The sequence below is a fragment of the Haliotis cracherodii genome, unplaced genomic scaffold (assembly GCF_022045235.1).
Source record: "Haliotis cracherodii isolate W230 unplaced genomic scaffold, xgHalCrac1.p SCAF_4, whole genome shotgun sequence".
Lineage (NCBI taxonomy): Eukaryota > Metazoa > Mollusca > Gastropoda > Lepetellida > Haliotidae > Haliotis > Haliotis cracherodii.
The window spans coordinates 22,051,981-22,073,249 of record NW_027266297.1 but is presented as its reverse complement, the minus strand read 5'-3'; the positions used below and the strand labels follow the sequence as shown (position 1 = coordinate 22,073,249).

The 21,269-nt window shown below is 39.0% G+C and overlaps 1 protein-coding gene across 1 annotated transcript in view; it reads left to right on the top strand.

The window, feature by feature from the left end:
• Positions 1-21,269, top strand: part of LOC139478776 (acetylcholinesterase-like) — a 96,874-nt gene that overhangs the window by 36,384 nt on the left and 39,221 nt on the right. The window contains exon 2 of the mRNA XM_071261395.1: positions 10,428-10,586. Within this exon, the coding sequence (XP_071117496.1) occupies positions 10,428-10,586 (159 nt within the window). The remainder of the gene's footprint in view (positions 1-10,427; positions 10,587-21,269) is intronic.

The window sequence follows — 21,269 nt, the reverse complement described above, 5'->3', positions numbered from 1 at the left end:
CAACTGACAACCCTTTATATAACTGGAAACCTGTTCAAAGTGGGGTTAACCCCAACTCACACATTCAGTTTGAGCGTAATGACATAGGACATTTGTGCAAAATTGCAAGCGCTTCCGTGCAAAGGTACAATTTGCAAACCTGATGATAATATATACATTTGTGCAACGTATTGTACTGTACTACTAGAAGTTCGATCAACATGGTTATGTCAATGTGCCATGTTTGCTTTATTTCTCGTACTGACATTGCAGATGTACGCCTTTGACACATTAATTGATACTTCGACTTTATATGAAAAGTAATCATTTTGTCTCCAAGAAGCAATATTTTAAATAATGATCGTCAGGTATTGATCTGTTTCAGAATATGTAAAGTCGGATCAAACATCAGTTCAGATGACGTTTTCGAAAATGAATTGTTTCACTATAACGTCGGGTTTCTTTGTCAGTAGTATGTACAATGAGTTCACCAGAGCCAACTGTATTTATGCTGGATCTGGTATGCATTTAAGACGGCCATGAAAGGCTAAGGAACACAAGCACCGCTGTAACGAGTTTTCACTTTGGGGTTATGCATGTAAAAACTAGGTATACCGTATCATTACTTCATGCAACGTGAAGTTTTCAGCAGCTGTAGAGCTGTGGTGATTTATGAACAATTCAACAAGACAAAAATACTTCCTGATATGGATTTCATTTTATATAGTAATACATTTTTTACATAAAACTGATTAAACGATGTGTGTAATATAAATACATGTTGTTTATATATGGGTGATTTGTTGTGCATACATTTTGAAGAGGGCATTGTAAGTTGTGGTAGCCTGAACCTGATCGAACTTACATTCAATAAAATATGTTTTAAGTAAACTATTGCTTCTCACTTCGATCACGAAAGTGAACATTTGATTCGATCTCAGACGGAATTATTCGTCTTCAACTAAGTGAGTGAGTGAGATAAATAAGTCTTCAACTAAGTGAGTGTGTGAGATACATGTCTTCAACTAAGTGAGTGAGTGAGATAAATAAGTCTTCAACTAAGTGAGTGTGTGAGATACATGTCTTCAACTAAGTGAGTGAGTGAGATGCATGTCTTCAACTAAGTGAGTGAGATAAATAAGTCTTCAACTAAGTGAGTGTGTGAGATACATGTCTTCAACTAAGTGAGTGAGTGAGATGCATGTCTTCAACTAAGTGAGTGAGTGAGATACATGTCTTCAACTAAGTGAGTGAGTGAGATACATGTCTTCAACTGAGTGAGTGAGTGAGATACATGTCTTCAACTAAGTGAGTGAGTGAGATGCATGTCTTCAACTGAGGGAGGGAGGGAGATAAATAAGTCTTCAACTAAGTCAATGAGTGAGATGCATGTCTTCAACTAAGTGAGTGAGTGAGATACATACGTCTTCAACTAAGTGAATGAGTGAGATACATGTCTTCAACTAAGTGAGTGAGTGAGATACATGTCTTCAACTAAGTGAGTGAGTGAGATACATGTCTTCAACTAAGTGAGTGAGTGAGATACATGTCTTCAACTAAGTGAGTGAGTGAGATGCATGTCTTCAACTAAGTGAGTGAGTGAGATACATGTCTTCAACTAAGTGAGTGAGTGAGATACATGTCTTCAACTAAGTGAGTGAGTGAGATGCATGTCTTCAACTGAGGGAGGGAGGGAGATAAATAAGTCTTCAACTAAGTCAATGAGTGAGATGCATGTCTTCAACTAAGTGAGTGAGTGAGATACATACGTCTTCAACTAAGTGAATGAGTGAGATACATGTCTTCAACTAAGTGAGTGAGTGAGATACATACGTCTTCAACTAAGTGAGTGAGTGAGATACATGTCTTCAACTAAGTGAGTGAGTGAGATACATGTCTTCAACTAAGTGAGTGAGTGAGATGCATGTCTTCAACTAAGTGAGTGAGTGAGATACATGTCTTCAACTAAGTGAGTGAGTGAGATACATGTCTTCAACTAAGTGAGTGAGTGAGATACATGTCTTCAACTAAGTGAGTGAGTGAGATGCATGTCTTCAACTAAGTGAGTGAGTGAGATACATGTCTTCAACTAAGTGAGTGAGTGAGATACATGTCTTCAACTAAGTGAGTGAGTGAGATACATGTCTTCAACTAAGTGAGTGAGTGAGATACATGTCTTCAACTAAGTGAGTGAGTGAGATGCATGTCTTCAACTAAGTGAGTGAGTGAGATACATAAGTCTTCAACTAAGTGAGTGAGTGAGATACATAAGTCTTCAACTGAGTGAGTGAGTGAGTGCGATACATAGGTCTTTAACTAAGTGAGTGAGTTTTACACCGCTTTTAGCAATATTCCAGCAACATCACGGCGGGGGACACCAGAAATGGGCTTCACAAATTTTACTCATATCGGGAATCAAACCCGGGTCTTCGACGTGACGAGCGAACGCTTTAACCACTAGGCTACCCGACCGCCCCCTTCAACTAAGAGATGACGGTGGTATACTATATACTTGCGAACTTAGTTGTAAGTGCTTGGTTTCACATGTTGTTTCTTTATGAAAGTTTCATAGGACACATACACTGATATATTACCGGAGTAAGTTCACTGTGTCACTCACATTGCCCTAATTACGTTTTATATGTCAAAGAATAATTACATACTTTCTCAGGTAAACATCCTCGGCCCAAACGCCAATTGGTATAATCGTTTGTTTCAAGGTTCAGAGTCTAGACACAAGTTTCGGATCAAGTTCCTAATGATCATCGATTATTAAAACTGCTACGGAAAGAAATAATCGACATTGATGATTTATATGTCACAAGGATACTCGCTGTCCTGCGTGATATACAATGCTATCTTACAAACACGTATTAAGGCGCTTTAATGATAGTCCTGCTGATCGTTAGATGACCAGGGCTGATTTGGAGGTTTTTATTTCAATAATGCTTTCCTTGTTTTTGTAGGTCATTTTGCTAATTGACTATCATGTTTTGATTTGTTGACATATACATATGTCAAACAACCTTGAACCGTTAGATAAACTAGCACATGATGATTATTACGAAATGTTGGATAGTTATTTTGCCCATATATGTCGGAAGAGGCTTTCCAACGGGCAAATGATAACATTAATAATGCCAAGTACATTCATGAAGTATCCAGTCATGTTGAAGTAAACATATGTCATATAAGTAAATTTATTTAAATTTTCAATTACTTTCAAATGGTAGGTTTCTTAGGAGTGCAGACGTCCATGTTAATTATTCTAGCCTTTGAGAGACGAACTTAATTTTGAGACCTGCTATTTAATGTTGTTGGGAAAGGAAATGGTGTTGTGAGGTGTTTTAACAGAAATACATGATACTTTGTCAGCCACTGCTTTTAACACATGCATTTTATTATTTTAATATTTTTAAGAGGAGGTGACAATTTATGTATTTTGTTACAAGACATTTTTGTGAGGATATCCTACATGTCAAGCGGATGTTTTACATGTGCTTAGGTTTTCCAGTCTTTACTGGGAGATATTATTTTTCTGAAAACAATCAACAAGACTTCTATTACAGCCGCTACTGATACTAACGATGGTGCTTGAAGTAGTGGTAGCAGTCGATGATGTAGCAGTAGTAGTGATGCTAGTAGTTTTTGTTGTGAAGGTAGTAGAAGAAGAATTAATAAACATATCATAATATTTGTGGTTATGAAAAGTGTAGTGGTTGTTGTAGTGGCTGGAGCTGGTGTATTGGTATTGGTATTGGTAGTGGTAGACGTAGACGTAGCAGCAGTAAAGTAACCTACGGCTATTACGAACTCAAAGGGACCACAAATTTTAGTTCGTTATAACCGTAGTTCGTTATAAGCATATATATAGCATATATACAGCATATATACAGCAAATGACCGGGACAAAAAAAAACCAGTTCGTTATATCCGCCAGTTCGTTATAAGCGTGTTCGTTATAAATGTAGTTTACTGTAGTAGTTTACTGTAGTAGTAGTAGTAGTAGTAGTAGTAGTAGTAGTAGTAGTAGTAGTAATGGTACATGGTATAGATGTAGTGGTAGTAGTATTTGCTGTAGTTGTAGTCATAGTGGTTGTAGAAACACTACCTCTCTATATGGTCATTGTTATACTTGTGTCCTACGCTGCGGTAGTAGTAGTAGCGGCTGTTGTACTATAACCATGACACACCACGTGGAGAGGGGCATACACACGATGTAGAACAATAACATACACACAGTCACCCTGACAAGTATCGATGAGGCTGTCCAATCAATCAGACAGTCAGAGATCGATTGATAATGACAATGATCACGAGCCTGTCTCTTCCGTCGTCGCCCCAAGTGCCGATCAAATGACAGTCGATATGATAGGATAATCAAAACTAGCAGGTTATTATCGCCTTGTGGATTAGAGAGTTCCACTTCCGCTAAGGGACAAATCAATAATGGCCTTTTACAACCTCTAGCGTTGAGAGTTAGATTCTGCAGAAGGGATAAGAAAGAGCTTTTCAGGTTCATACGATGCAATAAAGGTTTTCTACAAATGCGGTTTGTGGTCGCTGATAGCAAAGTTAATGGCTGGTACTCTTCAAGGCGTGTATATTCTGAAGATCATCGCCATAAAACTGACATCTTACCTAACCGGGACAGAGAATGATTAGTAATGACTATGTTTTATGTTTCATGTACCGTTCTAAACATATTCAGTGACATACAGGGCTCCAGATATTATTTAAAGCATAGGAGCCCAGATTTGTCCATGCCACACACAAATCTTGCATCCATGACAAGGTGCACAAATCGTATATAACTAACATGACATAAACATCAAATGCATTTTGACTCTACATCATATTTCTCTTCTTTTATTTCTGTCTTGAACTTCGATTCCTAATTTATGAAGGAGGCTTTCTATCTTTGAAATATACTCAGCTTTGAAAAACAAATGAGGTTTTGCTAAGGTTTCCTTTGAACCTGCCCATCAGCAAGATCAGCAAGATCACATATAGAGATATTTTGTTCTTTTGGTTGGTCACCGTACTGGGAAAGATATTATTTAGCTATTCATAAACCTTCTACAAAAGAATGAAACTTTCGTTCATGTTTTTTTACGTGTACCATAGATATTGAACATTTTGGTTCATGCAATTCCCTATTTTGACTTATACCATATGATCCCGAGTTTTTCAGATGAATATTTGACCTGCCTTTGCATGTGTTTGTGGCGGGTGACACCTGAGAGGCAGAATACGCTCACCTTTTTCCGAATACCTGGTGTAATCACTCTTTCATAAACACATGCTTAAAATTGTCGAAAATCGTGCAATGGGCTGTGCTTTTGGCAGCTAATTCTTACGATTATGGAAATGCTTTTGTCGACTATATATATAATTAGTGAATTTAGGAAAATTCGTCATTCTTTTGTTATACATTTAGGCCATACTAGTAAACTGTATCATACCGCAAGTCCAAACCATTCAAGTGTAAAAAAGTAAAATGACTCGCCAATTTTATGAACATAGTCAATCAGTTTCCGTTTTCTGTATCATAGAAATTTTCTGAAATTTCAAGCAGGCCAAACAGTTCCTTAATACTTCGAATTTCATTTAAAAAAACTAAATAAATGAACATTATTTCCGAATCCGCTGTAGCCTTTCTTAAAAACTACTTTTGAATGAAACGTAACCGATTATTCATGAAAGAAAACTTTTTCTCGTGGGAACAGAAGGAGAAAGCTATTTGTAGATACGTCCTACTAAGTAGGTTTTTAAAAGTATGAATCACATTATATATACGAATTACTTCTGAATCGGTTTAAACGTTTTGGTACGCACGTAGGCAGCCAACTGTATGGCGAATAACGAAACAAGCAATTCCTGTGGACACATATCATGTTTTGAGGTAGAGCCCGTATCAATCAGCGGCCTTGTTTACATGACAACGACATGTTCAAAGCTGTCCCGTGAGTACGAAATATGTCACATCACCATGAGAACCTTTTTTGAAGCACCGTGTTCATTCCCCTGACAAGGAAAACACATTTATAGATATTTGAAGCGATGATATCAGCACACAATTAATTTTGTTTGTTGACTACATAATTATCAATTATACCATTTTGATTATATTGATTGTGTTTGAGGGGGGCTGCATAGATTCCATGCACTTTGGTCAAGTCGGTGTAACATGTATCAAATTGTCATTATTTTAAACGTTGGTTGCATGATAAGCTAAAAATCAACTAATATGTTGATAAAACCGACTACACAAAGTAAATACGAAATAAAATAGTTCTATCCGAACCTATCTCTACATATTATAAGACGTCTTTCTTTCCAACGGCGATACACCAATTCTCATTCAAACAGATCAGATCATCCATCTGTCAATGTATGAAAATAAATACAACAAAACACATTAAATATTCACAAGAAATCTCTGCTAAAAGCTGAACCGATTGTACAATTTCTAACTTTATCAGGAGCATGTGTTTATGAATCACTACCAAATAGTGGTGATACCAGGTGTTCGCGAAAAGGTTGGCGTATCCTGCACCATCGGTGGCACCCTTCACAAACACATGCAAATTCAAGTCAATTGTTCACTTCAACAAACACGGGAACACACCATTTTAGTCACTGATGCGACAAATTTGGAAATATCCTCCACTTGTCTACCATAAAACGTTTTGGGGGCGGTCGGGTTGCCTAGTGGTTAAAGCGTTCGTTCGTCACTCCGAAGGGTTCGATTCCCAACATGGGTACAACAAAAGCAAATCAATTGTTCACCTGAAATAAACACGGGAACATTTGGTACATTTTGGTTCATGTTCTTCACTGTCAAATCGTCAAAATGGAAATGTCCTCCACAGGTCTACCATAAACGGGTTATTTTTATAAATAATCGTAAAAAATATGTCAAGTGTCTATGAACATCTATGTCTTTTATACATTTCATGTATTGAAGTGTTCATAACCATTTAGTTTCTCGTCACTTCAATAAAAATATTCCTGTCTGTCCTTGCGTTTATTTCTGTTTCGTTTTGAAATGTTATCTCTGTATGAAACTTGTTGAAAATCGGTCTGGGGTATGAAATAGGTCGCAAAATGAAAAAAAAATGAAAATGGATACAAGCAATCAGGGATATTCGTGTTGGGCGGTTCCAGAAGGAAGGACACTATTTGTGTGGTCTTATCATCGCTACTGCATAGGATACTTTGTCATATATTGTAAATGGGAATCCATTGAGTTGTACTTCGTGCATGACTGTTGCGATCCACACACGTATATTGTAGATAACACGGTCAATTTGTCTTGCGTGTTTCCAAATCAGCCAAAATAGCTTCACTGTTTAAACACCCATTTAAAACATCTACATTAAAAACAAAACTTAAAAAAAACTTCAAACAAGTTTCACTTTGTTCTTAGGAGGTACATTTCTAGATTGTTATAGAAAAGAGACACATGCATGTAAACATAGCCGCTGTGTATCAAGTCCCACATAGCAAACCTGCCCAAATGCTTTACTTTTGAGCATCAGGGGTTAGTGATTTTTTAAGTGAGAACATTACGGTCTTGTTAATCTCGCTTTCATCTGACAGTATGATGAAGCGCCAAGTTTGCATGTATGTTAAACATGTTGCAGGGTACCCGAATGACATGATGCATACTCGTTCTCAAAATACAATGATTCATTCAGGAGCAATCTACTTAATGGTAATCATTGGATCCATGTTCACAGTTTCAGAAGAACGCATAAGAAAACACGAGGGGTTGGTACTTAATAGTTTATCTTACAGTAGTTGCACCATTATGTGTTGGACATCTGGATGTTACTACCCATCCAAGAAACAGTTAATCCATTATATTGTATTCTTATCAGTTCACTGAAGCGAGCCACCAATAACGATGTCACTGTTGCAGACTCATTGCCAACCTCCGTACAGCGATACATAGTTTCATGTCATTTCAAGGCAGCGTACATTGTATGTGTCACAAGCTGCATTGGAGTTCTTCTTACAGAATCTTACTGTATGCCGTTGTGAAAAAGTAATGGTTGGAGATGTATTCTTTTCGCTATCTATTCAGATGTTTGTTGGTTTGTTGTGTTACGCCGCATTCGACCATATTCCAGCTAAATGACGGTCGTCTTTAAATGAACGAGTCTGGACCAGACAATCCAGTGATTGATATCATGAGCATCGATCTACGCATTTGGGATACGATGCACCAACCAAGTCAGCCAGCATGGTCATCCCGAGCCCGTTAATCGCCTCTTACGACAAGCATCGTCGCCTCATGCGACAAGCATGGGCTGCTAAAGACCTGTATTGTAACCCGGATCTCCACGGGTCCCGTTCTGATGAATCAATTTTTACCCGACGTCTATTTCGGGAGTTCCCGGTTTTATTGCCTGTATCTTTCATAAATGAATACATATTTGTTTCCCCATCTCAAACACCTCGAAAAACTTACATTTCACCTTTAATGAACGCCATGTTGATATTTCTTGTCACCGCTAAACATAATTTTCCCTTTTCGGGTCTGATACTTTTCTTTCAACGGTCAAATTAGTTATTTCCTACGGCGAATTTGTAAATATTTTGAGCGAGGCTTAACAGAACAGTTAACTAAAACTGAAGCATTGCTTAGCTTCCGGCCTACCGATATAGGTGCTAAATGCGCCTAGACCGCCGCGCATTCCAACGGCAATACCAGTCACGTAAAAAACCCGACATGATGAGATAAGAAAGGCCATAACTCGTTAATGGTTATCATGCATACCGCTTACCTACATGCACATGCACCTCGTTAACTATAGCAAGAACAATGGAAGGGAATTCCATTTACAATAATTGTTCTTATGAGTCTGAGGTCAAAATGTCTACATGTCTCTCAATAAATTTGTCACAAAAAGCTGATACAAGCAAACCGGGTTGCAGGTCTCAAGAAAAATGGCATTTATAGTGTTTTTTGCCTGGGATTGTGGCTCTACTCCTGCCTATCTGATTGCCGTAATCTGTTGTAGGACCCATAAAACAACGCGAATGGAGCATAAATGAGCAATAACAAGGCTTTGAGTGACGCAAAGAGATACATAAACTTGTTGTAATTAAGTATTCTACCCATTTCCTTACGTTATCGGCCTTTGAGCATAAGGCTGTGAAAATGTATGGTTAACCATAAGGGCCATACTTGGAGATAGCGATGCAACTTGTTATGTTGGCTGCTTGATCCCAATTACAATGTGAAATACGACTCTTTATTGCCCTCTAAACATTGGCGGATTTGTTCAGCCGTAATAAATGTTCAGGTGAATAAAAGACAAGGATCCCGGGCCGCACAAAATAACAACGGAAGGATTTTGATACCCTATCAGAGCAGCTTATTTTAAAATATTGCTTGCATATATCTCCTGTAAATACTGATACCCTGATACAAAATGTAATTAACTCACGAAGATAGAATAGGTTTTCGGCAACCCATGTTGACGTAAGAGGCGACTAACGGGATCGGGTGGTCAGGCTCGCTGACTTGGTTGATGCATGTCATAATGTCCCAATTGCGTAGATCAATGCTCATGATATCAATCACTGGATTGCCTGGTACAGACTCGATTATTTACAGCCCGCCGTCGTATAGCTGGAATATTGCTGAGTGCAACCAAACTAACAGAAATGCACGAATTCGGCCTAAACACCAGGGTACTTACAAACGTACAATTCGTTACTACCATACCTGATTTGGTTTTAAAGAAAACGTTTGTATTCAAACGAAACTACGTCTTAAACAGATAACATACGTATAATAGTACTATTTACTACAGACATTGGAATGAATACTGAAACGAGATTATTTGTACCCAAATTTAATGTCATGCCTCAAGCATCTATGTACACCACACAACATTTTGTTTTAGTCTGTTCTTATAATCAGGACAACAGAAACAAGTTCATTTTCGTATATTACACACAAAATGCCTGAAAGAATAAGTTTCATTGCACGGCGCGAGGTTTGAGAAAGTTAAATCGGTATGACTAATAGTTGAAAAACAAACTTTAAAAAGAAACTTTATGTATGTCTCACATATGTATAATGATATGCTTACATACGATATACATAAATAACTAGGAAAATATGTTTTAAAATATTCCTAACTGTAAATTAGTACACGAAACATCTCTCTGTTATTCGACAACAATTATTAGAGGGAGATGGTTTACCAGCCCCAGAGCGCTTGCGCTTCACGCCAGCAGCCGCTCGCAGGCGAAGGGCAGGGTACCAGTCTGGCTTTATACGACCTATTTCTCCATACAACATTTCGCTACAGATATAGTCGGAATCGTACTCTGCTTTTATCACAGATTTCTTACGATTATAGAATGAATTTTGTCTTTTTTATTTTTATATAGTATATGTCTTTACATGTTTTTTATTGTTTCAGTTTCCGATTCCCCCTCCACACTGGGGAGAAATCAACGCACTGGAGTTCCCCCCTGCTTGTCCCCAACCTAAAGTTGGAGTGAGTTACATTGAATACCTCGTCCCTGGCTTCAACAGAACAAATGAGGACTGTTTATACTTAAACATATATGTTCCGAGGGTAAGTGCACATTTGTCCAGAGTTGTTCGACACTAAATGACGGCTTCAAATGCGTTTTGATTTAATTGCTTTAGAATCAATTAATACTGATAAGGTTTCAGGTCACGGTAAACGGCTTGGTATTGTCCTTTCAATGTTGTATTGTGTGTTGCTATATTCAAATGAACATATAATATGAACCGGTATTTCACATGTATTGAAGGCAGGTGGTCCAACGGATTTCTCAATACATTGTTTCATTACAGTTAGGTGTACCAAACACCCTGTACCAATCTCATTAAAATCAGATCTTAGTTCTCGCTATCGCTAAACAAAGATCTGAGGACATCCCATTACGGGTCACGTCAGAACGACCTTTCATCCAAGCAATCAGAGCGTCGCTTACCAGATCATGAAAGTGACGACGGAATGTGTTTTCTAATCACGCAACCTCGAAAAATTTAACAGAGGGTATTCCGAACGACAGTTACGTATTTTCTTTATTATATCCATACAATCAAGGCCACCTATAAGCCATTCCAGAATCTTCTTTTTATCAGTTTTAATTTTTTTAATCGAGAATACGACAAAATATGTTTCGAAGCGTAGTCGCCAGTTTGAAGCTTGTGTCGTAAAGCTCGAAAAAGCTGCCTTCTGAGTGGCTAATGTCGATTTCTTGTCAGTCATTTCATTTGTCGGTCAAAGTTCGCGAAGGTCGTTCTGACGTGACCCGTTATGGGATGTCCTCAGATATTTGTTTAGCGGTAGCCTATACCGGTAAATGATCTGTGCATGTACCTTTATCAGACAGCTGATAGAAAGACTGAGCACAAAATGATATAGGTAACAAACGAAAATAGATATTTACAAACACATAGGATAGCGAATGTGGACAGTGAATGAAACCTATGGATGGTGCCTATGTCAGCAAGAGTGTGACAATAATGTTTAGAAACAATGTTTTTAATAAATAGGGATCTGCCAAGTAGAATTCACCAAAGAAACAGAGAGTGAGTGAGTTGTGTTTAGCGCCGCTTTGAACAGTATTTCAGTTGATGGTTGATGTGGGAAGTGAGCCCACCGTGGTGCAGGTCAAGTGATGAATGGTACATCGCTGTCCTTCATCAAGGATGTAAATGTACTATCTACTAACTTGTATAATCAGACTTGCAATGACTAGTTCCTATGTAAGGATGAGTGAGTATTGTTTTAGCAAAATTCCAGCAATATACGGCAGGGAACACCAGAAATGGGCTTCACACATTGTACATGTATCCATGTGGGGCCTTTGGCGCTTTAACCACAAAGCTACCTCACCGCAACTGGTTCCTTTGTAAGAGCCTGCTGACACAATCTTGATAAAACAACATGTGAGAGCAACCATATATACTATTACCATATTTGGACCCAATTGCGTCGAGAAAAGATGCAGAATTCAGAAAATTTGCGCACTACGACGAGTTTGGCAATGAACAGTGTTTGAATGATTATAAGTGTATAAAGAAAATGTATTTGAACTAACTGTGATAATTTACTTTCGGTTATGTCAAGGAAATTAACTTTAATTTCAGTTTAATTTTAGCGCTGATGATGCATCTTAGATAAGTTCCTCTTGAAGACGTACATATTTTAAATGAGGACATGATCTTATTGGCCATAATGTTTTTGCACTGTTTTCGAATCTTCACGCTGATTTAAAGATCAAAGTCCTGCAACGTCAAATCTTCACTGGAACGAAGATTATTGGAATGTCTCACTGGCATCTTTAACATACAATATTTTCAAAGAAACAAACTTCAAAATATCATTAGTTGGAGCTTAAATATCATAAATACAATCTTACTAGTGATGTAAATTTATCTCAAGAAGCGCAAAAAGTCTTTGAAAAGTAATCTTTTGATTACAAAGTAATTTTACGGTTTCTCAAACTCATTAGTCGAGGGTAATTTGTAATATGTCAATTTTGCTGCTACTATTAACATAAGGACAGGGTGGTGCGTCCCTTAAATAGTCAGCATCAGTGTGGTAGCTCTTGGGACAATTAATTGCCCTGCATAATTGGCACTCGTGCTCTTTTCCTTCGAAGTCAGATTCAATATGCGTGATATCACATACATCGCATCCACATCTTAACGAAATGTTTTAGAACATAGCACGGGCTTTCATTTCAAAGCCCTCCTATTTAACACTATTTTAACCCAACAGAAGATTAATTCCCTTTTTTTCACCTACCGCGATTATGGCGATCCTAGACGGCACTTCCGCACATGCGCAGTTCTTAGATGCTACGGTTGCAAGGCTAGTTGTGTTATTGTTTGGGAACCTATACCCACGTGTGTGTTTTCATCTCTTCAACTTGAAAGAAACGAGTTCTTACATCGGTAAATTAATATGAAACAGTGTTGCCCAGAAGCCGAAAGGAACACCCTTTGTATGTATACACAGTCTTGCGGTTTGGCAAAAGCGCTACTGAGGAATGATAATTAGTTTGGATATTGGTTTCAGAAGCTGAATGTGAATGTGGTTTTTATATTAAAAGAAATAAGCTTGACGCCGGATTGAAACAAAATCCCATTCTGACTAAGTTATTTAATCTTTTTTACTTACCAAAACACATTCGCTCTCGTGTACGGCTAATATGGCCAGAGACAGTAGGGGGTGACTTAGCATTCTTGTTACATTTTCATGATGGAGAGTTTGGTATGAAACATAATCTGTGTTAATGCAATGAAAGTATAATGGCAGAAAATACACACACGAGTAATATTGTAATGTATTGTAAATTTGCGTATGCAAGTCGAGGTATTAATACCATGCGTTCAGATGCAATACTTGTATGTGTGACGTGCGCAAAAGACGTTTTGTTTACCCAAGAGTAGCATTGAAATCACTTTGTACTTGGTAGAGAAGACGAATTTTCTCATATTTTTTGTACTAGTCTGACATTAGGACTGACACAACAAAAGATGAATGAGGATGTTTGGATGAAATCAAGTGAGTGAGTGAGTTGGGTTTAACGCCGCTTTTAACAGTATTCCAGTTATATCGGCGTATCGGCTTGATGTGGGAGGAACGCCCGAAGTGGATCCCAGGAGCAGGGGTATGGTACTGACAAACCTAGAAACATAATCGGCGCAAATCGGGATTCGAACCCGCAATCATAGGTTCCTGGCGTGTCTAAGGGACGCAACTCTGCACAGCGCATCGCCGCGCCTTAGACGACTGGGCCACCAGTGCCACCCGGATGAAATCAAGATGACGCGTATGGTATTGTTAAAGGATCCAATACAGATCATCAATGGATTGGGAATTTTCGAATGACCAGAGAAACATGTTCCTATCTGCAGACTGTATACCAGGCAGACAACATCTGCATGGAAGCTTGCCATAACATGCCATTGGTCCTTTTTCGTCTCCTGAGTTCAGGACTGTTGGAAACCTTTTTGGTGAAGAAAGGCCTTCAGTGTGGTGGGGTGCGAGAGACGTTTGCATTCTGTTGTTGACTCTAATAGCGCCACTTATGTCAGATGTCCCCCAAAATGATTATTTACAGGCTGTCATTTATGGTTACGAAAAGATCTGAGATTCCCAAACTGTTGTGGTGCCATCGACTGCACTCACATCCCAATCCGGAAGGTCCGGGGTTCGATCCCGGCCACGTCATACCAAAAGACGTTAAAAGGTGGTACTTGTTGTTACCCTGTCTGGCGCTCGGCATTAAGGGGCTAAAACAAGGACTGGTCGGGTCGGAGTCAGTATACTGTGTCTGAGTGAGGTATTCATGTTAAACTGCGGCATGGTATCTCAGTGAGCTAGCACTATAAATCGGCATCAGTCCAGACTAGTACAAGCGCCCACACACACAGGTGCATGCACGTCGCTATATAAGTGCAATAATCTTGGACGCGACGTTAAACCCAATTTCACCTCACCTCAAATCCCAATCAATGGTTCGGCCCATGCCCATGTGACTATCTGAACAGGAATAATGCTTCAAGCTGTTTGTAACCACAAGTGTCTGTTTACTTATATAAACGTTGGATGGCCGAAAAGAGTATATGGTGTTCAAGTCTTTTAAACTTCTGAGCTGTTCCACAAAGGTGAAACTGATGACCTGTTCTCAGAGGAGCAAAAGAAGCCAGCTACACCAGACAATGAAGTCAATGTGCATGTTACAATAACCCATGTTTGTCAAATCCATACACAAATCGTGCCTAACCTTACAGCCGCCCAAATACAATTAACTACTACAGGCTAATCCGAGCTGAGACGACCAATCCGTTGGGCTGGCTGAATGGAAGGTGGAGATGTTTCCAAAAGAGACTCAATGTGGGTGTTGATTTTGCCTGAGACTGCCTTGGCTTCATACTTTGTTTCTGAATAAACACACGTGGAACATAAGGTGTAAATTCTCTATCATGACAGGACTCTGATGTTATGCTGACATTATACTCTTCTACTGTTGATACGTTATATTATATTTTTTACTATTTGGTTGTTTGTTTGGTGTTAACACCGCACTCAGCGATATTCCAGCTTTATGACGGAGGTCTGTGAATAATCGAGTCTTGACCATATAATCCAGTGATTGACTTCATCAGCATCGATCCACGCTACTGGGACACGATGACATGCAGCAACCAAGTCAGCGAGCCTGACTACCCGATCCCGTTAGTCACCTCTTTCGACAAGCGTAGTCGCCTTGAAAGGCAGACATGGGTTGCTGAAAACCTATTTACTATTTGGAAATATCACAGTAACAATGTTTATTTTTTGGGGCACATTATAACAACATTGATTATTCTTTGGGCACTCTACAGCGGCACTGCTATGTGGGCACATCACAGTAACACTGTTTATTCCTTGGGCACATTATAATAACATTGATTATTCTTTGGGCACTCTACAGCGGCACTGCTATGTGGGCACATCACAGTAACACTGTTTATTCCTTGGGCACATTATAATAACATTGATTATTCTTTGGGCACTCTACAGCGGCACTGCTATGTGGGCACATCACAGTAACACTGTTTATTCCTTGGGCACATTATTATAACATTTATTATTCTTTGGGCACTCTACAGCGGCACTGATATGTGGGTACATTACAGTAACACTGTTAATTCCTTGGGCACGTTATAATAACATTGATTATTCTTTGGGCACTCTACAGCGGCACTGATATGTGGGTACATTACAGTAACACTGTTAATTCCTTGGGCACGTTATAATAACATTGATTATTCTTTGGGCACTCTACAGCGGCACTGATATGTGGGTACATTACAGTAACACTGTTAATTCCTTGGGCACATCACATCAATACAGTTTGTTCTTTTGGGATACATTACAGTAACACTGTTAATTCTTTTGGTACATTACAGTAACACTGTTAATTCTTTGGGCACATAACAGTAACACTGTTAATTCTTTGGGCACATTACAGTAACACTGTTAATTCTTTCGACACATAACAGTAACACTATTAATTCTTTTAACACATTACAATGACTGTAATCGTTGGGCACATCATAGTCATATTGTTTCTGTTTAGGAGGATTTACACTGACAATGCTTATCCTAAGCATGTCATGTTGGCACTTTTTATCCTCAGACATGTTACAATATCAATGTTTATCCTTTGGTTACACTTCACTGCTGGGGATCACTTAGGCAAATATAATCTGGACTCATGACATACAAAAAAGGGAAACAGGTTTACGACATCCGATGTGCGACGGCGGGATTGTCTCAAGTTTGGCTCTACACGTATCACACAGTCACACAAACATACCGAACATGCCATTAGGCATATCTTCTTGTCCAGTGTTTCCAAATGATACAGGTTTATTGTCTTTGTTTTCTTCCAATTACAAAACCAATAGAAAGCCTCTTTGTTAGAGGTTCTGAAATATACCCTCCCTTTTAAAAACGTCCAACTTCCTGCTCGTTGATTAGTGGGGAGCTCGGGATTCACAAGGAACAACAGATACATTGTTAAGTTTCAAAACATGTGATTACGTTTTACATGTGTATACTCAATATATGTATCATGTTCAGCGTCCTGGGTGTTTTGTTCATGTACTATAAACATCCCCTTGTCTGCAGTGTCTGCAAAGCTCATGTGCTTTAATTAACATTTTAATTTAGGTAAATATAATCTCTAACGTAAGGTTTATGCATGCTGATCCCCAATATTTCATTTTCAATTTTTAATTTATGCACCAGATATTTCTGTTATGAATATGGAACTGTTTACGTATGTAAAAGAATGAACTTTGATTAGAGCTCTTGATTAGATCTGGTATTTCAAGTTTATTTGTAGTATTGTCAGACCTGGTTATCATTTCTGCCCGTGCTTCTGATATAATCAAGAGGGTTCCAAGAATGCCTGTTGGTTTCTTGGCTTGACTATCGACAGTTGTGTCTGTATTCACATGCTATCGGCTATACACGTGTATATACTTTGTCTCGTAAGCACTTGGCATCGAAATAGGAGGAGAGGTTATCACTTGATGCCACGATGCTCGTGGTTCGTGTTTAGAGAGGAGGGTTTGGAAGGGTTGAAGGGATAAAATTAAGAGTGTTTGATGGAGTCATGCAGACAGACCACATGTAGGGATATTTGGCTTGGAGGTGGAAATTTTGCATATGGTTTAGGTGGCACGGTGTATGTTAATGGGCAATATGGTTGGCTCTTGATCAAGACAATGCAATCAAGCTATGAATATACCAAGTGTCTAAATGTTTAACAAAACTGTACTTGTACGTGTGTAACACGTCATTTCGGGATGTTGCCGAGTGTCGCTTAGTTTATATATTAAATATAGCCAGTTGTCCGTCCGAGTTGTTTCTGATGATGACTAAGGGTAGGAGTCGTCCTATCGTAATTAGACGTGTCGTGGTGGAAAGTTGTATGCTATGGGTGGATTGGTTTGTTGGTTATGAGGGAATGCAAACTGTAAGAATGCCGGTAGCACGTGCAGCGGAACAAAAGAATGAGATGAATTGTGGGTTATGTTTACACACATCAAGATTTTCCACTGGGTTGTGATTGTAGTTATATAAAAAATAGTCCAGTGATAAAGTTATAAAGCACCCGCTTCATATTAGCGTACACAGCTATCAGATATAAAGTTGATCAACCAATTCCAAGAAGCAATTGTCAAACAACGGAAACATGTATATTAGAGTAACTTCAAACTTACTCCTGTACTGCCTATACGTTTAATAATCTTCATATCGCCGTAGAGCATATAAACCTCAAATATTACATATGTCATTTAAAGAAATAAATTAATCTTGCCTCTGTTGGTACTGAAAACTAATACATGTGCCTCGCATTGTAGGGGAAAATAACAAATAATGTGCCTTTTTTTGCAGACAAAGTGTCCAAAGAATACGGTTTCTTTACTTTTTATCTGTTTAAGAAAATGATAATTGAGCACCTGTTTATGTTGATCTTAATCCAAAATCATCTACCACAAACACACAGACACAGACAGACAGACAGACACACGCCACAAAAACATATTGCTTCTCCCCTCGCTTATGTATTCAATCTGGACGAAGTGTTTTCCGCACTGACAGTTCTGTGAGTAATCTATAACTGCTGTTGTAAGAATGTTATACCTATCTTCTTTGATATGAAATGTATCACGATCTGCTCCCAGCGGGGAGGAAATTGACATGGAAGTGCCTCTTGGTGGTTCTTGTGCCGATGTTTACTCAATAAATATCAGTATACAGGGGTACAGGAAAACAGGAATTGACATCCTGTCATGTTGGGAGTTGTATTCAGAATGTAAGTTCTACAATGGTGATGAAATCAACACGATAGTGATGTAGTGACTATGAAATGGACATGAAATGAACATGACTGAATTTCAAAGCCAAACTTAACGATGTGTACACAACTTATATCAATAATATGGTGGATGTTATTGTTATAGCGGCAGCTACTCTTAGAAGTGTCATTGGGCCCATGTGATCACCGAGTTCACTCAAACCATTCAAGTGTTCACAGTGAACAAAATAGTTTCTACCGTATCGCTTCTATATAAATAATGACACGGATGAGCCATCTTTGTTGGGAGCAGCTGTCAATCAGCAAGGGGTACGCATCATTTCCTTTCCGACCTGCGTTTTTGAAATCACATGAGCATAAATAACGAATGAAAACATCCGTGAAAAGTGACCAGTGATTCCTATAGTGTTGCTACCATGAGAATGTCATTGGCAGCTTTTTCCATGTCTTTTGTTTGGCCAGTAACAAACAGGTCTTGCCATCGCCACGTTTAAATACTCGTCAAATTGCAATTACATTGCAAGAAAGGGGTGCCTATCCCCTTTCATGCCTGAGATGTCACTGTACAACGTGGTTATTTTCTGTGGGATTGTCTTTCATCTTTGTCACTCCTGCGGAAATCAAATTAGTAACAACTACACAACCGCCTTCACCACCCTGTCCCACACACAGTGCATCGTCTTCGTGTGCGTTCAATTATGGTTCAAATGTTATATCTTTAAATTGTGTTTTAGAAGTTATAGTGTCACTAAAGACAGTTGACTTATGGATTACAGTGTATGTTTCGGTACAGATACTGGTAGTTTTATCACCTGCTTGATAAAGGTACTAGATACAGTTCAGATGATTGTACCTGTATCACTTGATAGAGATGCTAGCATCTGTACCAAAACGTCGTATCTAAAGGAGTTGCAGTCTATAAGTCATTGTGCCAAGGTTTGTTATGTATGATCTATTTGTCAAAGTGTGAATATTCAAAATATGTTCACAACAATTTTGATTACTTGATTAAATATATACGGGACATGGGTGGATCCAATCGTCTAAGGCGCGGCAACTCGCAGTGCAGAGTTGCGTCCCTTGGGAACACCAGAAACCTAAGATTGTGGGTTCGAATGCCGGTTCGCCCTGATTTTGTTTCTAGATTTGTCAGCATCATACCCGGCCTCTACTTGATATCACAAGAAGAAAACAATTCCCAACGGGTGGATTATTTTTCAGTTGTTTACATGTGCTAAAATCATGATTTTTACCCCAAAATATATGTTGTCATATTCCTTAACAATTTTCTGACAGGGAGATGGCGGGGTGCGGGTTTGGTCGTTGCAGCTGGATGGAGAAAGTCTCTATTACATAACAACTGAACAAGAAACATATCAGTGACACAAATCTTCAGTAATGAATCTAGCTCCCTAGACCACAGGCCTATATAATCTAAGTCCGTGCCTAGACATAACAATCAGTGTCTCACACACCGCATGTATTCTCCTTATACACGGCCCCCTACAATCTCATATCGAGCGCCCGAACCCCTACCCCCGCTCCCCTCCGTGAAAAGACGGTCAATTCCCAGCTCATCTTTCCCACATTTCTCAGAGGTGTCCGACGACCAGCTGACGTGCGAATACCCCCACAATCCCTCTCTGTAAACAAAGCGATTTAGAGACCCAGTCGACCCTCTCCGCCCATCCGTCATTCATTCGATATGTCCGCTAAAGCAGATGGGATGAGGGTTCCCCATCACTCTTAATTAATTTATGTAATTTGTCAAACATAGATCAATCTCACTGTCTTTTCGCGGAGTTCGTGTAGCAACTGGGGCGCACTGGATTAAAGAGATTAGCTGGATGAACGAGGCGATTATCGTTGTTGTAAGCGGCATGAGCAATGTTCTAAGGGGCTGTTATGAGCTTCGACCGGAAAGCCCTGGCAGCCATATTTGCTTAGACATTGATTGATGAATTTGGGTTATTATTGTTCTCCTGTCTCCAAATTAAATTGACTGAAATTCGAATGTTTCTTGACATGTTTGTATTCAAATAAAATCGATCTTTTCTAAATATACAGGACCAATATCTCTCGTGTAGTTGGCAAATCCTAACAAAAGTGGAATAAACACTTTTCTTATGTCTGTACTGCTTGTATGTCCCATTCCAATATTCCCCTCCTAGTTACTTGGGGTCAGTATTCTACATGTGTGGTAAGTTTCTGTTTATGGCTTCCTAAATCATGTGATCTAATCACGGACTATTTTAGTATGAAATAATGAGAAATCTCACTATTTGTTTTCAGACATATTAATAATATATCATTCGTGATGTGCATGGACCAAACATAACAAGTTACGCTGACGTTTACGTTGATTATATCCGTGACGAATGTGTCTCAACATGGGAGAAAAATGTAGTCACTGGGAAAATATTTAAAAAATCCAAATGACATCAATTCTCTTCCGAGAGTTATCGTTATCTTGTCAAGCCAGAAGGAAAACAAGACACGCTGAGGTCAGCCAAAATTGGTACCGTCTTCCAATCCGATGCGTAAATATACAATTCAGAAACCCTAACCGCAAATCCACAAGATTCTCACGTTGTTTGTTTTCATGTAATTTTCCCTTAATGTGTGCGCAAAGGGCGACAATGCAGGGCCGCTTATCCACAACAAAATAACCACTGGTTTTGCTTTAAGTACAAGCTATGGATAGTTATCACTGGTGGTGGATTCCTCTTACGTCAATAGGGGAAACCGAGGATCTGGTTTCTTCAGCTCTCGCTTACAGGCCGTGGCTGAAACCTCCTCATGTGGTCCTTGCCAGAATAGGAGACGCTGTAATTTGTCTTCTGGGATGTCGGTGACAGTCATACAAGCTCTCTTGCTGAAGACGCTTACAGCAT